Source organism: Epinephelus fuscoguttatus, linkage group LG1 (genome assembly GCF_011397635.1).
Source record: "Epinephelus fuscoguttatus linkage group LG1, E.fuscoguttatus.final_Chr_v1".
NCBI lineage: Eukaryota > Metazoa > Chordata > Actinopteri > Perciformes > Serranidae > Epinephelus > Epinephelus fuscoguttatus.
Window position 1 is genome coordinate 5324761 of NC_064752.1, and position 21493 is coordinate 5346253.

The 21493-nt window shown below is 39.0% G+C and overlaps 2 protein-coding genes across 3 annotated transcripts in view; one reads left to right on the plus strand and one right to left on the minus strand.

Moving 5' to 3' along the window:
* Positions 1 to 20524, minus strand: part of ergic3 (ERGIC and golgi 3) — a 29638-nt gene extending 9114 nt beyond the window's left edge. Inside the window, exons 1-10 of one of the 2 annotated variants that reach the window (XM_049590098.1) lie at positions 20353 to 20524; positions 17919 to 17989; positions 12835 to 12922; positions 12614 to 12733; positions 12185 to 12281; positions 11905 to 12070; positions 10389 to 10446; positions 8076 to 8090; positions 5196 to 5227; positions 4728 to 4824 (exon numbers count right to left, since the gene is read on the minus strand). In XM_049590098.1, the coding sequence (XP_049446055.1) occupies positions 4728 to 4824; positions 5196 to 5227; positions 8076 to 8090; positions 10389 to 10446; positions 11905 to 12070; positions 12185 to 12281; positions 12614 to 12733; positions 12835 to 12922; positions 17919 to 17989; positions 20353 to 20440 (832 nt within the window). In that variant the 5' untranslated portion in view covers positions 20441 to 20524. The remainder of the gene's footprint in view (positions 1 to 4727; positions 4825 to 5195; positions 5228 to 8075; positions 8091 to 10388; positions 10447 to 11904; positions 12071 to 12184; positions 12282 to 12613; positions 12734 to 12834; positions 12923 to 17918; positions 17990 to 20352) is intronic. The other variant, XM_049590107.1, reaches the window with a different exon arrangement.
* On the plus strand, positions 396 to 3867 carry romo1 (reactive oxygen species modulator 1). The gene is made up of 3 exons (XM_049590567.1): positions 396 to 552; positions 3084 to 3214; positions 3607 to 3867. Exons 2-3 carry the CDS (start codon positions 3084 to 3086, stop codon positions 3713 to 3715), a joined length of 240 nt encoding a protein of 79 aa, XP_049446524.1. The 5' UTR covers positions 396 to 552; the 3' UTR covers positions 3716 to 3867.
* Positions 20525 to 21493: the final 969 nt, after the last annotated feature.

The following is a 21493-nucleotide window of genomic DNA, read 5'->3' on the forward strand; positions in this document are numbered from 1 at the left end:
AAAGTTTAACTTTACCTTACCTCACCTTACCTTACAAATTTAGCCCACATTACACTTTAAGGAAATTTAGGTTTTTTTCACAACTTAAAGGATTTAAAAAACAAAATTCAGTTTTTCCTTCCCTCTCATTCCTTCATTCATCTGTCCATCCCTTCCTACTTCCTTGCATCCTTCCCTATTTTGTAGTAAGTAACTAAGATATTTAAGGGAAATGTAGTGGAGTAAAACTGAAAATTGACTTAAACATAAAAACACAAGTAGAGTTACTACCGGAAGTGCTATTACTTTGTTCTCTTTTATGGTCAAATTAAATAAATAAATGCATAATCTAGTAGTAGTGATGAAATCAGCCACATGTCGGCGCTGTTTCTTTTCCACTTCCTCCTCCTGGTAGTTCCTCCTCTTCATTTGCTTCCTCTGTCTCTCTCTCCTGTCTCTATCCGGTTATGGAGGTCTGCTACAAAGACATTTAAACGCAGCTGCGCTCCAAACTACGATAATCTTCCATTTAGGAACCAGGAAACCAAAGTTATTTGAAACACATAATTCAAGGTAAGGTCCGTTTCTGACTCAGTGTCGTGAATGCGTTGATGTAAAGACTCAGTCTGTGGGTGAAAACGTGCCGTGTTTATCTGTCAAGGCCACAGGTGACGTTAGCCTGCTAGTTAGCATGCTAAGCTAACACAACAAACCACCTGGAGGGATAAAGACTGACTTATAAAGAATTAATGTTTTTATATGGTGGTGTTTGATCACCGTTTAAAGACTGCAGCGAAACAGCCCGCTGGTTATTTCTTCTTTAACGTTACGGCAACACTGGTGTGGTTGCTAACGTTAGCCTAGCTTACGTGCTTATTAAATAACTGACTAATCTAACGCCTCAGGCTTAGCTTAATCATTAACCAGCAGCTGAACTACCAAATGTCTTTGGTTAAGACTATGTTAGTAGCTTGGGTTGGATTTTCAGCTGAGTAATAGTTATGTGGCAGGAACTGATGTATACTGTATCGATAAATAATGTGTAACTAACAACCAAGGGACAAAGGTCAAATGCAGGGTTGGAGATGGGTACAAGCCACCAGCCAAATGCTGTTTAAATATGCAAGTGGCTGCTGGAGTTGCATCACTCATCAGCCAAAATAAAGGTCATATTTTGAGTGGCTGCTAAATCCACCAGTCACAATCTCAGACATGTCACACATCTGTACTATTTCCAAGCAGTAACATTACGTAATGTGTCCACAATGGCAAGAAGACAAGTGAGGGAGTGTTCGTTATTTATTAGGGTGGCGCAAACACGGACATGTCACATAATTTTTAAAGCACTTGAGAGGGACTGTGTTTTTTTTTTCTTGGCATAGTGGGGCAGCATACAAATTTAAACAGTTGTATTTTGTATTTATTTTATTTTATTTTATTTTACTGCCAGTCTTTAAAGAGAACAAGTATTGTTTTCCACGTGTGGATTCGCAAGCCATGTTTTCTTTAAAATCGTCAAAATTACACCATTTATCACAGTCAGAAACTGCTGAAATCAAAAATATCTCTATTTTAAAATTTTCGACAGTCCTTGAACACATCATGTGCAAAGAGCACTTTTGTCTGGGGAAAAAAAAATCTGAGCTTTAATAATAAGATTTCATCAAAATCACTTTACGTCTTCTACGTTTAAAAATCTGGCCCTAAATAAACTGTTTGCATGAACCGAGAAGCAAGCACGGCAACAGTGGAAAAACCAAGTTGGGTTTTTTTTTTCAACTGCAGGATTTTGTCTTTAACTCTGTCATTAAATGGTACGTTTTAAAAATCTAATAACTAATTTACAGGGTAGGGACGGTCGTGCATTTTCCACCAGTCACTCAGGGAGGCTTAAGGAAAATTATTTGTGGCTTCAGGGAAGGTCAAAAAACAAATAGTCACACCCAGCCACCCCACTCCTCTGATAAGTAAAGATAAATCCCTAATAGAAAATAAAACATGGGAGTCAAAACAATTAAAAAAAAAAAATCAGGTGCTCTTTAAGGATAGGGCAAATAGTCACATGAGAATAAAAAAACAATTACTGTCCAGCTCACAGAAGTCCATGGTATAGGATGGCAGTCTGAAAAGTATTTGAGGCACTCTGATCGTAACTAAAAATCTTGACATTTTTATTTACAATCAGAGTGCCTTGGTTGCTTTTCAGACTGCCAACATTAAGTACATTAAGTAGGCTGGATAGTCAGTTTATATTCTTAAGAGACAGATAATACCCCGAAATGTCAGTGTGCTTATTAAAAATGTCTGATTTGAGTGTCAGGAAACACTGGCGGCTTAAAGGTGGAAATATTAAAACTTATTGCCAGTGGTATTAAAAGAAAAGCTCCAGAAAACTAAAAATAAATCTTACTTTTAAAATGTTGACTGTGTGTTTTTTTTAATACACTAACTACAAAACAGTATAGAAAGCTTTTCTCCTCTTCCGTGCTCTGTTTACTGATGGACCAACTGACATTAACATCCTAAAAGACCCCGAGGCAAATACGAGCTGCTGAGTCCTTATTAACTCCCCTTTCTAGCTTTTCTGCGTATTCATATGCTGTGATATTACCAGGCCTCATGTTTCATGTGTGGTCATTTTTTAAACACACATTATTTTAGGAATATGTACAATGTATGCACTAGTATCAACTGTAATGATGAAGGTATTTCAGTTAGACACTGACATCTGGCCTCAAGATGAGTTAAGGCCTTCAGTTAATGTTATACTTTAGCAGGGGAAGTATTGGTCTGCTTGAAGCAACATTAATTACTGCTTCTGTGAGATGTTTTTGTTGTCCTCTGGTGATGAAACTACAGCATAAATTACTAAATCAGGGGACTGGACAATGCTTTGTCACATAGTCACATTTCTGGCAGTCATCACAGTGTTGCACACACGTTAACAGACTGGATCAGGATGTGGTCTAGCTCAGCACTTCCAGTTTGGGAACCTTTAGATCCGTTCAGTATTTTGTTCCCCATACTATCAGATCATACTGTACGTCACTGCTGATCCATCTGTCTCACTTCTACCCTGTCTTCTGCCTTTCTCTCCTCTCCAGATGCCCGTGGCTGTAGGTCCATATGGCCAGACCCAGCCCAGCTGTTTTGACAGGGTCAAGATGGGCTTCATGATGGGGTTTGCAGTAGGAATGGCTGCTGGAGCCATGTTTGGCACTTTTTCCTGTCTCAGGTAACTATGAAGTGTGCACCCAAATTATTCTGCCTTTATAGAAACAGCAACTGCATATGTGGTGAAACTGAGTATGTGGACTTGGTTGCTATCAAATGACACCCTGCAAACAGTGGGAAAAGAATATTAGCATCAGTAGTTGATGCTAACTGACAGCATTGAGATTAAACTTTGTATTTCTAACGAAGTAACAGAGTTAATGGTTCTGAGAGTAATTAATTAATGTTAAAACAACTGGACACATGTCTGGCTTGCTGTCCACATCTCAGATTGTTTTATCAGTAGCTCAGAAGATCTGGCGTTGTGCTGTTTCCCTGGTTTTTATTAACAAAAACTAAAACTGACAAAACATGAACAATAATTAAAACTAAAACTGTCCCTTCTGTCTCAAGGATCGGCATGCGGGGCAGGGAGCTGATGGGAGGAGTGGGGAAGACCATGATGCAGAGCGGGGGAACGTTCGGCACCTTTATGGCCATCGGTATGGGTATCCGCTGCTGAGGCGGACGAGGAGCAACATCCTTCTCCACCTCTATGCAATTACACAGCTATGGGACTTTTCAAGTAACTACAAGTTCGGCTTTCTGTCTGTTCAATGCTGTCACGCTCTCAACCGCAGTCTAGTTTTGTCAATTAAAGTTCAGTTTTGTCGAGTGGTTTTCAGAGTGGATTTATTACACTTCCTGATGCTGTCAAGACGCTGATTCGGGATGTCATAACAACCAATACTTTGGTATGAAGTTGATGTCAAAATTCTGGAAACGTGATGGTATAGCATGGAGGAACAGCAGCAACAAGTGGAGGACGCCGACAAGCGCAGCTGCAGCGACAGCTCCACCTTGGCGTGTCAAAAAGAAATGCATTTTTCCTGAGGCCAGCGTATTTAGTTTATTCTTTTTAATGCTAGTGCTGTATATTTACACTCTGCTACAAATGCCAGCAGCATGATGAGTGCTGTACGTTTGCCTTTTTTTTCCTGGTCGAAAAATGTCCAACTTTGAGTAAAACGCTGTGCTCTTCACTGTCACTTTAAATCCAGCCATCCAATCAGAGAGGGGGAGAAATATGTTAATATACTGTACGCTAAAATGTTTTTAAGAAATCAGTGTATGGTGAAGTACACTTGATTTATTATTTTGTTTGAATTTCACTGGTATTTCTATCAACCAGTAAATATCTGGTATTGCAACATGTCTAACCATGATGCAAAACAACACACTTTATCCTGAAGGAAATTTGCAGCACACCTTTTCTCTGCTAAGTTTGTCAAATTCTCCGTCACTACATTGGTTTCATCCTGTGTTTCCTTCCTCTGATTGTTGTACATGAGTGCAAAATGCAGTATTAGAAAGAAGCTCTCACTTTCTGAGGTTCTGAGAGGAAAACCTTAAGTTTAGTCCAAATGTTTGAAAATGGCTGAGTTTGAACACCGAGCTTTGGTGTTAAACCTCTATTTATCCTGCCTGTCTAGCAAGTATCATACTGACAACAGTCCAACCATGAAATCACTGACCTTGTGGCGCTGTGACATCTGTCTCGTCCAGAGGGTTAACGATGCCGGGGTAATCTTTACCAAACGACAGGTGTTTGATCAGATGGGTCATGTTTATCTGCAGGACGACAGACGGGAGGATTAGACGTTTACAGAAGACCTTTATAGTTAATAACAAGTATGTCTTCCATTAATTCCCAGCTACTTTTGGTGAAAGATACCAGTGTCAGGACCTCAAACAAAATAATAAGGGACGTGTAATGTGAACTGTTTTGCATCACTGTATTTTGACTATTACCTGACTGTCAACTCAAGATTTTGGTCATGATTTTTCTAAAATTATACAAACTGCCAACAGGAAAAACTAGCACACAAAATAATGAGCAGTAGGTAAAGAAAAAACATATCGGTTACAATACATTTTTCAAAAATATTAGTTTGCAGAAACTTTGAACAGATACAGAAAATATCATCGCTCGAGTTACTCACGTTGTCCAAGCCGAAACTCTGCAGGTCGTGAACTGCAAACACAAACAGAACACATCATATAGCTTAACTTGTAAATTACACACTTTAAATACACATTTAGTACAGAGTAAAGTTACTCATCTGTCAGAAATGTGAGTTATTGATCATTTTGGATTGATTAGTGCCCATTGATTCAGCCGCTTAGTTTATAGATGAAAGGCAGCGAATAAAGCTGAAGCCCACAGTCACACACAGGGTGATGTCACAGTCGCTGTGTGTCACATCTGGTCTCAGGGTGCTGAGGCTCTGACCTTTGACCTCTTGATTGTGTTAGTGAACATTTTAATCTCTTACATACAGTAAGAACAACCTCAGCATGCTGCCACTTCATGTGGGAGTTATGCCTGTTCACATAACAGTGGCAGTGTTAAAGTATGTTAGCTATGTGAGTAGGTGTTATTGTCTTTATCTGTCGTCACTGTATCTGAAATCTGATTGGCTGCAGCTTTACACTGCACAACCCTGACCAGGCTTACCCCACAAAACTTATATCAAATATGTTAATAAAAATATTAAAAACTAAAGGAGTTCACATTTGATGTCAGATTTAATATGTATGCATATTAGTGCCGAAGCCACGCCCCTTCCGGTGAAGCTCATGGGACCTTAGATCGGAAAAAATATGAATGGCAGTGAATGAGGAGAGAAATATTATCTTTTGTTCCCGTTTGAGTTGTGACATGAAATCTCAATATGTTGTTAATGAATTTAAGACATAAATTTTAAGGTCAAGAAAGTCATACTTTGTGGTAAAACTGTTGAGATATAAGCTTTTGAAAAAAATGTAATCAGAAAAACTACACAGGAGGCGGTCGCGTATGTGACGTCATAGCCTTCGCTCGCTTCCTGCAGCTTGGAGTGACTGCAGCCTGGCACAAAACAGACAGACATCTTCAATCATAAATCGATTAATCATAAAACTGTGGAATTTCAGCGGGGAGGCCAAGCTGCAGGAAGCGAGCGAAAGCTATGACGTCACATACACGACCTCCTCCTGTGTACTCTTGAGTGTTTCTAATTAAAAAGCTTATATCTCAGCAGTTTTACCACAAAGTATGACTTTCTTGACCTTAAAATGTATGTTTTAAATCCATTAACAACATATTTAGAATTCATGTCGCAACTCAAACGGGAACGAAAGATAATACTGCTCTCCCCATTCACTGCCATTCATATTTTTTCCGATCTAAGGTCCCATGAGCTCTACCGGAAGGGGCGTGACGTCGGCACTCTATGTCCTGCAAAACCGCAGCCATGCTGGCGAAATACTAATTTTTAGGGAGTCTACAACTGAGACAGTGGATTTGTTTGCCAAGAATTACTGTTCTGGTATTGTGAACTTGACTAGTACACACCACTGACCAAACTATGAATGAATGACACCATCAAAAGCTGAAGCTCAAGATGCCTGCAGGATGAGAAAGTCCATCTTCAGTAAATCAGCATCATAACTGAAAAGAGCCCTTGGCAAATATAAGTTCTTGGTCAAAACGTGCTGATACCAAAGTAATATTTAGATACTTGTACAGTTTTAAAGTAACTTTTTGTCGTATTTGCTGAAACTGTCACTATATCCACACAGTAGTACACGACGAGGAGTCTGTAACACGACTGTCAATCATGTCAGTCACTGCTCATGAACTGTGGTCAAACTGTCAAACTATGAATCAAGATTCTGTTACTGCATTGCCTTTTTCTTGCCTCAAATGTTTTTAGGTACACATGGGATGAGCTGCGTCTTCATAAACTGTCCTGTTAGTCTTCAGTGTAACAGGATTCAGACTGAAATCCAAAAAAAACAAATTGCTATTTACAAGTTGCAGGGCTGTACAGACAGAGAAAATGTGCACAGGGTGTGAAAAGTGCAGAGTGCAGATATATCCTTTACCTTCAAACACTCCATCCCAGTGTCTGAAATGAAGAATTAGATATGACCCGTTTTCTGTGACTCATTTTATTGTCTCTGTACCAACTACCCCCACTTTTCAGTGTTCATTGCATCACTGTATGTATGAGTACAAGCATTTGTTTGAGACTATACTTTACAGTGCTTGCTGTTAGACTTGTAATGATGTAGGTTTAATCAAGCTGCTGATGGCTGACCAGGTGCACCTGTAAGAGTGACCTATGTATGTGGTGAACCAGTATGCATGCCTCATTCTGCACTGAGGAAAGTCCATAGTCTGTTTGTGCTGTTCAGCAATATGTAAAATAGAGATTTTTGAAATCCAGACTTCATTCAGATGTTTTCAGAAACATATTTTAGTAGCTGTAAAATGAGAAAGATTGTGACCCGGCTGCCATGTTGCAAACAGCAGAGCCAAAACAAAGCACCGCCCACCAGCTGGAGCAAACTTTTTCATGTTACAGCTAAACAGATTCATATTTCATCAGCGCTGCCTAGTTTGACAGTTTGAACGCAGTTCACGAGCACTGCTGTGTTAGCGACTCCTCGGCTCTGATTGGTTGTTTTCTTTCAGATCATGGTTTTTTCACAGGTATGTCTCATGTACTACTGTCTGAATGTCGAGATAGTTTCAGAAAATGACAGAAAGTTATGTTTTATAAAACATAGTAGTTTTAAAATGTACACAATAGAACTGTACATTTAACAACTGAGAAGACACTATGTCTTCTGACTTGTAAACTGGACTCTATACAGCGAATATCATCCTGCATTAAATTAAACCTTTCATATTACAAAATAGTTGTATACCTGCAATACTTCTTTTCAGTATTTCAACAGACAGGTTACTGTACAGGTGTGAGGCTTTGCTTCAATGAAGTCTATATGTATTTATACGATTTAAAAAAAAAAACTTCAAATAAAGTTGGACTTACTTTCCACAGCGTGCACTGCAGAAAGAAGAGAGAAGAGTCACTATGATGATGCAGGTGACAACAAATCATGTGATGTTAATGTGTATGAGGGTGCCAGTAGGAGCTGCTTTTATACTATATCTTTTTACAAATCTAATTTTATTAGGACATGAACGGTGATGCATGAAGACAGCTTTTAAAACTTACCTCAAGCTTTTGAGTTCTTGATTTGGTTGTTTTCAAAGTATTAAAAGCTCCAAAACACAAAGTGATTTTGAAGCTGGAGATTTTACAGAACAGCAGAATATCTCATTGAGGAGGATTTGATTTTTTTTTCTGTGCTAAAGAAAATGAGCTTTGGAAAATCATTTTAAAGCTTCTGTCAGAGTGACCGTGCAGCCCCCCCCCCACACACTGCGCAGTGTTTCACAGTTTAAGGTCAGAATGAGGGCGAAGCTGATTTATTTCAGCCGCAGCCTCGTTTACAGTCAAATCCTCAGCACAAGTGATTCTTGTCTCTTCTGCTGCCAAGCATTCAAATATAACACCCAACACAATTAGATCAACACATTTAACCAGATTAATCATCTTATAGTGCAGAGATCAGGGGATGCTGTTGTGTTCAGAGCAGGAAACTAACAGTGGAGCTCAGATTTTAGCCACTTGCACTTCATCAACCCACCAGATTTTCATCACAGAACAGTATTTTCAGTTGTCCAGATTAGAAGCAGCACATAAATTGTGGCGCTTTTCCTACTGAAGTGGCTGCTAACAAAGATTTATCTGAACATGTGACGGCTGTTAATTTCCTTCTCTGGTTTTAATGTGTAGATGATGAAAACTATCAGCAGGCAGGTAAAACAGTGCAGTTCAGTCAAGATAACAACAACGATCAAAACTGACACATTATGACGGCAGAGCAAATGTCAACAACAGCAGCAAAGGGAGGGAATGAATTAAAAAATGATCAGTTTTGTTCCAGGGTTGAGTTACAAAGCTCCAGTACTGCCTTAATGATGTCTCTCAGGCTTTTGACTCTCGGCAGGGAAACAAATCTGGACACAAATACTGAACTGGCTTTAAAATCATCACATTTACCCTTAGAGAACGTAACAGCTATACATATAACAGCTAGCTGAGATTATGTCTGAACAGAGTTTGAATCTGTTATGTTTGAAAAATGCTGAGCAAGCAGGGAAAGATTTTTTTTAAATTTTTAATTATTATCCTCGAAAAGTGTAATTTTTTTTTACATTTTATTCATGAAAATGTGTGGGAACCCTGCTTAGTCATTTATTTTTAAAACAAAAATGAAAAATTCATTCTCTGATGATGATCATAAGATGCAGCTTAAACCTAAAAAAGCTTATAAATGGACTTTGAGCCAAAATGATTTTGTCGTCTATTAATTTTTCATTCAAGTTTCTTGCCTGCAGAACACATGAAACCTTTTCAAAATCCAAGATCAAGACTTTTGAAACTAACCTTTGTTTAAATTTAATTTAAAAAAAAACCCCACTAAAACCTGCAGCAAACATAGATGATGAATTACATTATCCTTTTAAAAAAATCTAACGACTAATTCCACCGTCCGGTGATGCATATTTAAGCAATGTAAGTCCTGATTTTTAAAACTTGTGACTCAACTGGAACTTGAGTACTGATGACTAAGACTTAAAAAAAACTTAGACATCTGCTCCAAAACATTTTTCTACTTGCTTAAAACTGAACTGGATCACCTGGGGAATTAAAAATAAGATGTCCAACGTGTTAAGAGAAGGCTTTAGATTCATATTTCCTTCAGGTGAAGGAGGTGGAGAAAAATCCTCCACCTCATAACACATGTTAGAGTGACGGCTATCGCTGTCCAATGCTAATGGACAGTGACAGCAATCTGGTTGCCGTGGTAACAAATTACGCCTAGCTATTAACAACACCCACATTCTCCGTTTGAGAGAGAATGTTGCCTGAAAAACAGGAAATAACCCTGGCTGGAGCAGTGTGACAACCCTGCACTACTGTGCCTGGCGTCAGGTCGAATTTCTTCCTAATAGTTGTGTTGAGCGACTTCACCGATAAAAGGTTCAGACAAAGACTGAAATCTTTTCATTTAGGGACTAACTGCAGATTCTTAGATCCACACAGGTCTCTAAAATCTGTGTTTTTTAAAGAGCTAACATGTCAGCCGTTATAAGTTAGAAACATGTAGAACAAATGTCCAGTGTAAATCGTCTGCAACAGGAAACTCACACATGATGTTTAAAATCATTTAAATGCTTCTGTGAGTGTGTGTGTGTGTGTGTGTGAGCAGAGTGGATGAACAGCAGGTCTTACCGTGGACATGAGACTGCTGGAAACTTTTACCAGGAGCAAAGTGGAAATTTCCTGCCACCTGAGACACAAAGAGGAGGAAAGAGAATTGTCAAATCAATACAGTAGAGCCACTGTCAGGAAAGAAGGAAACAAGGAATGTTAATAATAAGTCAAAGGGTTGGGGGAAAACCAATAGAGCATAGTATTGCAATATTCATATCGTCGCTCAGGGCCAAGTATCAATTTTTTATTATAATAATACAATCAATTGCTTTTTCAGTCCGAATTTTGCTGCTGCAAAAAATGGCTGAGGTGAGATGAACACAATGAAAACTTTATCTTATTAGATAAAACAGACGTTGACAAAGTTTTCCTTTGGAAACATAATTTACAGTTGAAAAAAGGTAATAATTTGCTCAATATTTTACTGCAATACTCAGCATATCGTAACATATTTAAAACCGCAATAATATTGTATCGTGATAATATCATATTGTGGATCATCTGGTGATTCTCGCCACTAATAAGTCATAATTTACTGCTAAAATAAAGTCATAGTTTTATTGCATAAAACTTTACAATACGGCTTTCTCTTGCATGCACTCTTCCTGCTTTTCCCTGTGCTGTGCTGTTTCAAGTGTTGATATAGATTGGTCGTGTGGTCGCGGGACGTGGCGAGTTTAACTTTTAAACTTCTACACAGCACGTCTTTCTGTTCAACATCGCCGTACCTGAATCCAAAGTATCGCCATGTAACAGACGTTGGGGTTTTTTTCGCCACCAACTCAGCCTGTTCATGGTCGTGCTCATGCTCTTCTTCTGCGTCTGTGTTGGTCACTGCTGCACGCACCAGGATAGCTTGTGGGCATAATGTCAACAAACTCCACATACTACAGGAGAGGCAGTCACGTCCACGGGCACACACGTTAACATTTATTTACATTAAATCGCAAATCGCAGCCTTTTATGCGGTTATGTAATCGCACAGCCTGATATCGCGATTACAATTAGATTAATCGTGCAGCACTAATTTTAACCCTGCAGTGGCCCCTATACTCTGTCATCATATCACTGTGTCAGAGCAGAACGAATTTCTTTGTGAGCGGTGATGAATGTCTGAGGAAGAGTTCAAACATGTTGTTTGTTTGGTCTTGTTGAGATCAACCTGATTTTCTACTTTGTTTCTTTAAGGAACTGTTAAAGAGTTCCCAACATGCGCTGGCACAAACATCAAAGAGTTGAACACTATTCAAAGTATTCCCAAGGTCTGCACGTTCAGGATGTTTCAGAAACTAAAATCATACAAATGTAATTTTGCAGCTTGATCTAAAGTAAAACTGTCAGCTGAGTTGTTCACGTTGCCCGAGGCATTAAATGTCACAGACTTTTTATATTTTCAGTTCCTACAGTTTCACCTCTTCCTTGGAACATTAGGTGTCAGGTGTCCTCCAGACAGACACCAGGCTGCTGCTGCTCTTTGTGATAAACTGATGTTTTTGAGATATTAACCATAATTCACAGAGAGGACCTGGAGTACCTTGTTGACCTCCAGGAAGCCGTACACCTGACAGCCCTCGTTCTTCTGCTCCTGCATCCTCTGTGTGAAGCCCTCTCTCTTACACTGCTCGATGGTGTCGGCGCTCTTAAACGCCCAGCCTCGCCGCCGGTACGCCTCCCGCACATCATCGCAGGTGTTACAGCACCTGCACACACACAAACACACCAAGCAGAGGCACGACAAATGAATACAAGATTATACAGAAAACGCAAAGAAAGAAAAAGCTGTGTGTGTGTGTGTGTGTGTGTTGGCGTCTTACTTAAGGTCTTCAGTCTCAGCTCCGTAGCAACTCTCACATCTGTTTGGGTCCAGTGAACTGGGGTCAAACACTTCGCCATCATCTGCCATACCAAGCTCTACAAAACAAAACAAATAAACACAACATCAATCTAAAGAATCCTGACACTAGCGCTCTGACATTTCAGTGTCAGCTGTTTCTGTTGGCAAATCAAAAATGTGCATCCAAACTTTCCGGTTCGACAACTATGTATTGTTAGCTTTTAGCGGTCTGCTAACTCCACTGTTTACCTAAGGGAGGGGAGCAAACAGCTGCTGCCTGTCTTATAGTGATATAAAATTCTGTGCAGTGTTTTGACCTCATGGTTCTCAAACTGACCTCCCTGAATCATCAATTCCCTGTAGTCCCTGGATCAGGGTCAGGAAAGCTCACACAACAGTCAAAGTTTACCGTGTTTTTCTGCCTCGGCCGTGACAGGTTTCAGGTCTTTGTCCAGCCGCTGTTTGAACAGATTGTGTTCAACGTCCAGCTGCTGCTCACCGGCCACGTCCATCGCGTCTATACTAAGATCTGAGTGAGAAAAGAATGGGAGAAGGTGGGGGAGTGTTCAATACCAACATGTCGTCATTAGCAGGTCACTACAGCAGTGAGGTCACAGCGATGCTACTTACAGGCACAGGGCATGTGAGGGAAAATGACGTCGATGTTGATTTTCAGTTTGTCCCCTCGAGACGTGTCGACGTACAGCTCAGGGTGAACCTGCGGGGAAACAAGCGTGGACGGATTCTATTACGGTCAAAACACACAACATGGCCGACACTGACACATGAAACATTCAACTGAAAATATCTGAGATGTGAAAGAATAATTCCCCTTTAGTTGTTTTAATTTCTGCCTCTCAGTTTCAAGTTTGAAACCTCTGAATTAAAAATATTTAAATGGATTTTCTAAACACAGGAACATCCACTCTCTCTACATTATGCAACATTTTGTTCTATGAAACAAGACACATCAACGAACTTCAGCCGTGTACTTTTTCTGTCCTTGATTTATTCATTGGAGCCCACATGTTAAAATATGTCGCTAATGTTATCAGGATTAACAGCTGTGAGCAACACAATGATGAAAATGAATGCTGATTCACAGCTATGTGTCGTGACTTTGAGCCTTCGGCAGTTTCCCTGTTTGTGACTGGACTCATCAGACCGGTCTGACAGGAAGTTTTTCCTAAAGGCTGGAAGCTGGTTAACCCTAGGCTGCTTTCATTATCATCACTACTTACTAATTTTATAATCATTATACTATAATTACATAATGGTGATTTGTACAAGCTGAACATCATTTGTGCAATCAATTGTGTGACGTGTTGATCAATAATTTATTTAGACAATACTCTTTGTTTGATTCTTGATTATTCTATTCTTGCATTTATACTCAACACACTTGGTACTATGACGCACATATTTGTACACGTTTCTTATAGTTCGTATATTCTTTCCGTATTTATTTATTTAGGTTTATACTGGGTTATGTGCTGTGGCATAATTCTTCCATACTTCTTATCTTATATTTCTATCTTATTATATAATGAAGTAAACTCTGTCTGTGTGTGTGTTCCACGTTTTTCTCCTCACTGACTTGGTCAATCCATGTGAAATTTGGCACAGAGGTAGAGGGTCATGGGAGGATGCGAATGAAGCAATATTACATCAATTGGCCAGAGGGGGGCGCTATAGCAACTGATTGAAATTGCAAACTTTGAATGGGCATATCTCATGCCCCGTATGTCATAGAGACATGAGACTTTGCACAGAGATGCCTCTCCTCATGAGGAACACATTTGCCTCAAGAACCCATAACTTCCGCTTATATAGATTTTCCGCCATTTTGAATTTTTTGAAAAACACTTCAAATGGATCTCTTCCTAGGAAGTTTGAGCGATCTGCATGAAACTGGGTGAACATAATCTAGGGACCAATATCTAAAGTTCCCTCTTGGCAAAAGTTGGAAAACTTACTAAAACTGAGCTTCTATAAGGCAATGAATATTGCGGAGGGCGTGGCTCATCACATAAAGGTGTATAACATCTCAAGGGTTTCACCCATCACCACGCAACTTTGTAGGCATATGACCACACATAATCTGAGGGGACCCCTCCATTATTGACCCCATCAAACAAAATGGGGGCGCTAGAGAGCTCATTTCTTATCTAGGCCTAACCGCCATATGGATTTTTACTAAACTTGGTAGATATGTAGAACAGGACACCTCAAGGTGACTGGAGAAATTTAACTCTAATTGGCAACTGGGTGGCGCTATAACAACAGAGAAATGCTTAAAAATGGCTAAAATGCGACCGATCGCTGTGGCTCCCCCTGTGGACCAATGTTGTTGTTTTTTTTCTAATTTTTGGTATGACTAAGTCATGGTATGGTATGCTGTACATAATCACAGAAATTGTCAGTGTGTCATTCTGTCTGTCCCACATTTTTCTACTCAGTGACGTCTATGTCAGATGCACATGGGCATTGAGGATTGGCATAGGTAGAAGGTGACAAAGATACCAGTGGGTATGGACTAGTTTTCTTATAATTATCTGTGCATATATACAGTAAGAGCAATTTTTACATGTCACAATTTCCCCCTGAGGACCCATAAAGTATTTCTCATCTCATCTCATCTGCATTCTTTATCTTGGAAACAGCTTTATCAACAGCATAATTATTTTTTGGGCACATTTGGGACTTAAAAGTTGAACTAAGTGCTCCAAGAAAAAAAGAGGAACATTTGAACATCTGCAGCTCCACGATAGCTGAGCAACCTCTGTGTAATATGGTCTAGAGCGGGGCTGTTCAACTATAATGTTCAGGGAGCCACATTTTCAGAGAGCCAAGGTCCCAGGGGCCAAATATTTTCCTGAGCTATTACTCTCATTATGTATGCACACCTGACACGCCTCGGCCTCGCCACCACATTTTCTAGACTTTTTCTTTGCATCTATCTCCTCTGTGTCAACAACCTGAAGTTCAGTTAAAGTTCCACTGAATTTCTGTCACGTTTGTTGGTCTCAGTCGAGTCATTCATGGCTCCCCAGCTGTGCTGAGAAGCACAGAATTTCATGTTTTACAGGATCTGAATAGTGCAAACTGTATATTTTGGGCAAAATCTTAAATAAGACACTTAGAATAAAGTGATTTTGATTAAATATGACACATGATACATTCAAGGACCATTGGAAATTAAAAAAAAAAAATGTGACAATCGTTTCTGTTTTTACAGTTTCTGGCTATGATAAATTGTGTAACGTTGGTGATTATTCAAAGAAAACATATAGGTTCAGAGGCAATAAGGCAAATGTCTGTTATTCTAATTTTTCCTCTTAAGGTTTTAAACTTTATTTGTAAAGTGGACTGATCAATCAGTCACAGCTGGCCAGGCTGCCTGTTGGATAGGTTTTGTCTAAAGTTTGGGAACAAGCTGGTGAGTGGATCTTGAGATTCTTTAAAGACCATTTAATGTCACATAGGATACAATTTAATACACTGTCCATGGTCATACAAACATAAGAACAACAGACACCCAGTAAGGACAATAAGGCCTAGAATTATTTCATAAGTACATGGATTTTATTAACATTTATGGCACATTTTGTCAGTACTGTCGAGCTGCATATACATCAATAATTCATGGTAATTTAATTATTTAACATGACCTGAACCCAGATAAGTGGCTGGAAATTGATGGATGGAGGAGGCAATGTATCAACATGTGTATATATATATACAGTACAGGCCAAAAGTTTGGACACACCTTCTCATTCAATGCGTTTTCTTTATTTTCATGACTATTTACATTGTAGATTCTCACTGAAGGCATCAAAACTATGAATGAACGCATGTGGAGTTATGTACTTAACAAAAAAAGGTGAAATAACTGAAAACATGTTTTATATTCTAGTTTCTTCAAAATAGCCACCCTTTGCTCTGATTACTGCTTTGCACACTCTTGGCATTCTCTCCATGAGCTTCAAGAGGTAGTCACCTGAAATGGTTTCCACTTCACAGGTGTGCCTTATCAGGGTTAATTAGTGGAATTTCTTGCTTTATCAATGGGGTTGGGACCATCAGTTGTGTTGTGCAGAAGTCAGGTTAATACACAGCCGACAGCCCTATTGGACAACTGTTAAAATTCATATTATGGCAAGAACCAATCAGCTAACTAAAGAAAAACCAGTGGCCATCATTACTTTAAGAAATGAAGGTCAGTCAGTCCGGAAAATTGCAAAAACTTTAAATGTGTCCCCAAGTGGAGTCGCAAAAACCATCAAGCGCTACAACAAAACTGGCACACATGAGGACCGACCCAGGAAAGGAAGACCAAGAGTCACCTCTGCTTCTGAGGATAAGTTCATCCGAGTCACCAGCCTCAGAAATGGCAAGTTAACAGCAGTTCAGATCAGAGACCAGATGAATGCCACACAGAGTTCTAGCAGCAGACCCATCTCTAGAACAACTGTTAAGAGGAGACTGCGCGAATCAGGCCTTCATGGTCAAATAGCTGCTAGGAAACCACTGCTAAGGAGAGGCAACAAGCAGAAGAGATTTGTTTGGGCCAAGAAACACAAGGAATGGACATTAGACCAGTGGAAATCTGTGCTTTGGTCTGATGAGTCCAAATTTGAGATCTTTGGTTCCAACCGCCGTGTCTTTGTGAGACGCAGAAAAGGTGAACGGATGGATTCCACATGCCTGGTTCCCACTGTGAAGCATGGAGGAGGAGGTGTGATGGTGTGGGGGTGTTTTGCTGGTGACACTGTTGGGGATTTATTCAAAATTGAAGGCACACTGAACCAGCATGGCTACCACAGCATCCTGCAGCGACATGCCATCTCATCCGGTTTGCGTTTAGTTGGACGATCATTTATTTTTCAACAGGACAATGATCCCAAACACACCTCCAGGCTGTGTAAGGGCTATTTGACCAAGAAGGAGAGTGATGGAGTGCTGCGGCAGATGACCTGGCCTCCACAGTCACCGGACCTGAACCCAATCCAGATGGTTTGGGGTGAGCTGGACCGCAGAGTGAAGGCAAAGGGGCCAACAAGTGCTAAACACCTCTGGGAACTCCTTCAAGACTGTTGGAAAACCATTTCAGGTGACTACCTCTTGAAGCTCATGGAGAGAATGCCAAGAGTGTGCAAAGCAGTAATCAGAGCAAAGGGTGGCTATATTGAAGAAACTAGAATATAAAACATGTTTTCAGTTATTTCACCTTTTTTTGTTAAGTACATAACTCCACATGTGTTCATTCATAGTTTTGATGCCTTCAGTGAGAATCTACAATGTAAATAGTCATGAAAATAAAGAAAACGCATTGAATGAGAAGGTGTGTCCAAACTTTTGGCCTGTACTGTACATATATATGTATCAATTTAAGTGTTAATTATTATATTAGTGTAATTAAAATGTTAATTTAAGTTTTTGCCCATTATGAGTCAGTGAGCTTCCTAGCTACTGTGGCTTCAATACTATTCAATTCAATACGGGAACTCAGTACTATTCTTAAACGAGGCTGTGTAAATATTTCGACATGTTGGGCTTCCCTGGTTGGACACACTACATCAAACAAAGCCAAATGCAGAACTCCTCTTTGGCTGCGCACACATTATACTGCCTCTGTGAAATCTAATTTCACCTGGGGGATTCTGCACACAAAAGGACGAGATCAAATCATCAGGTGCTGTGGATGAACTCACCTCTTTAGTGAGATAGTACTGCAGCTCAGAGACAAACAGGATTAACATGATGACACCGCTGATGATGGTCACTGCAGAGACACAGAGGAAGTTCTCGTGTTAGACATTAGAAGAGTTCTTTTAAATCCCAGTTCAAAGTCTGAGAGTGGAGAGAGGAAAAATCCCTCAGATAAAATCATATTTTATATCATATTTTAAATACACTTTCTTTCCTCTGCAACAACCTGATATTTTCTGTCTAATGTTTAAGTTTTGCATTTTAATGAGGACTAAAAAACATTTGAATCGTACAGATGAATATTCATAACTATGGAAATGGAGGGTGCTGCTGATTATTGGATTTTAGTCATACAGTTAGCAACATTAAAACTCACTCATTCAAGACTGTTTACAGTTGGACTCCTTCCTGCATTCACTTTATGTTGACTAATCAATTAATGACTTGAGCACTAAGTCAGAGTCTTCCCAGAGGTTAAACATTACTAAGGCTCAAAGCAAACATAAGATGAAGTGTTCTGACAATGGAGGATGTCTTCAGGCAGGCGTTAACTTTCATTTAGTACAGTAGGGTACAAACATCCACTAGCAGACAGCAGCAGCTTGGTTTCTAAATAACTTCCAAGTTCTCATTTAAAGCTATAATTACATCAACATATTCTATGCTTCCTCTAAGATAAGGACTTATTTGTATCTTAAAATGGGTTCATGTGTGGAATTCATCCCATGACGTCTTGGTCCTGGGCACATTGTAATCTGTCAAAATAATTGCATTATTATTATTATTATTATTATTATTATATGTTAATTTTATTTTTTGCATATCATTCAGCCCTAGCACCTGCTGTGTTTTCTCACTCTCTCTTTTTAGCTACAGTCATTCTGCTGTTCTCTGTTACTAACCAAGAAACAAACAACTTGAAGTCATGTTATGTCCTTGTTATACTTATCTTTTAATAATAAAATTAAACTGTATCCCCTCAGTGTCAGTCTTCTCCCATGGTATTGAATATCCATATCAAGTTATGTATCAGAGGTGGAAATTCCACTTAATTCCACTTTAAGACACTTCATTATGCAGAACCACCACTTAAATGATCATATTATACTACTGGATTATATCCTCCTGAGACGTGAAGTCTTGTTTCGTATGCATTTTTAATTTTTCCTAGCTATTTGGGATCAGTAGGACCTGACAAGTGTAAAATACTCAACATTATCAATAATAATAAAGTCCCAATGTCCTCAAATGAGTCCTTACTAAATAACAGCATATTATCTTGTTACTGTTGCTAAAATTGGTCAAATTTGTTGCTGTATCAAACTATGCACATTATTCATCATAAATAAACAAGTTTCAACCATAAAACGTGATCAGGTTTGTGTCAGGATCAGCTGCAGACTGACTTGGCAGAGATGGCTGCCATCTTGTTTTTACATGGATTATTGTGATCTTAACACCACTAAATGGCACAAAAAGTGTCCATGAACGAGGACGACAGGTGTAAGTCAAGTAGAATAAAGTAAAATGTGATGCCCTCTTACAAGGACACAGGGTCTCAGGAGGATATATTAGTTACGCATTATTGTGGACATTACTTATGTTAAAGCTGGCAAAGTTTAGCCTACATTTTATTGATTAATATTCTAGCCTCTTAATATCCCCCTGAGGATAAATGTCATAAAAGTTTCAGCTTTATCAATAATTGTAATAAGTGCAGTACAACAAGTATAATAATAAAACATCATGATGTATTTGTTGATTATGTTTTGTATTATTAACAAGAACCTCCAAAGTAGCTAGTAACTAAACCTCTCAGGTGAATGTTACATTAGTGGAGTTAAAAGTACAACATTTCTAAATTAAAATAAAATGTTGAACAGCTGAATACGAGAATAAGAAGTGGGCCTGTTTGGGTAAATGAAGCCTACTTAGTTAGTTTGCACAGCAGGTTGTCAGCCTGTCTCTGTGCTGATGTAACATGTAAATGTCTCCTGAGAATCAATAAAGTCTTATTTTAAATATCCAAAATCTCCAGCAGCAGGATTTGTGATATTACCACCAGTAATGTAAAGTGTTCATGGATTAAAACAAACTGGCTAAAACATGCAGCAAATGTGCAGTAAAAATCCCTGACAATTAGCAGCTATCACAGAAGTTATTTAGTAACACATCTGTTCTGTGTATATTTGCATTTTTATCACTAGCATAGTGTTGCTGTTACTGAATTAGAACAATGAAGGTTAATGTGTGTATTCTGCTGCTGCTGAGACTCACACAGCGTTATAAAGATAACGTTAAGACTGTGACGTGTTTTATAAACCTTGTAGTTTAAAGCAGAAATGATTCAGTTAGCCTTGTTGTTAGCCGCAGCAGCTAACAGCCACAGTGTCTGAATGGCTGCTAGCTGCTCTCTGATAAACTGAAGCCTCTCACCGGTCGCTCCTCCCCACGTCTTCACTCGGAAATCCTCCAGAGTTTTGGGATAAGCGTCAAACTGCTTCAGCTTGTTTAACGTGTCCATTTTCTCAACCAGAAACCCACCGCGAAACACAAATGTAACCGACAGATTCCTGCACCCCTGACACACATCAGTCCTCCGCTTTCACTTCCGGGACACGCACGGGCACGGCTCGGCCAATCAGCGACGGCCGCGTAATTTCCCCATTTTCTTTTTTTTTCTTCCCTTTTTTGTGTCGAATTTAAAAAGTAAAAATAGTTAAAAATGTAAAAGACGAAGAAACAAAAACAGGATAAAAACATATGACGTGAAGAATCATGAAGGCAGTGGTGGAAGTACTCAGATCTTTTCACATTATATTGGGAAAATGTGATGTTTGGTTTTCTTAAGAATCCTAGAAAACAGTGTCTTTTTTGTAATAAATGTGATATTGATTCTAGCCAAGTTTTTTTATGCATGAGTGAAAATTCAGTTGTAGAAAATCCTGTTTAAAAAAAAAAAAAAAGTACTCAGATCTTATATTTCATCTCACTGCACTTTCTGTCGTGACGTTACTGAAACTGTACAACATTTATTCTGGGAATGCAACTCCTCTAAAGTATTTTGGTTGAACTTTTCAAATTTTGTCAGAAGAAAAGTTTCTAGGGCTTTATTTTGACTTTAAAAGATTTTTATTTTGGGTTCCCCAATATGGAAGCATATTGCATTCACTTGACAAATAAAAAAAATCTGTTTTATTGAGTAATTTTTTTATTTTTCTGTTTTTCATGGTATTTTTTTTCTGTTTTCCGCACTAATTTTGTTACTGTTTTTCATGGGTTTTTTTGTTTTTTTTTTCTGAGTATTTTTTTCTGAGTTAAGAGAGCAATAGAACAACAGACGCTTTCATTCCTGTCTTGAGAGCTCGATATAAGGGAAGCAAACATGACCCGCTTGTGTAGTTTCATCCAGTTTTACTTTCTTTTGGGTTTGAGACACTGGGAGATACTCTTGTCTTTAAGTTATATAGATGGTGTTATCATTAGTTTGTCGACTTTACACAGGCACCGGTCACTTGCAGGTGCCAGGTGGGAGCTTCTCGCGAGATTTTTAAGTATCTCGTCTCCTCATTCAGGA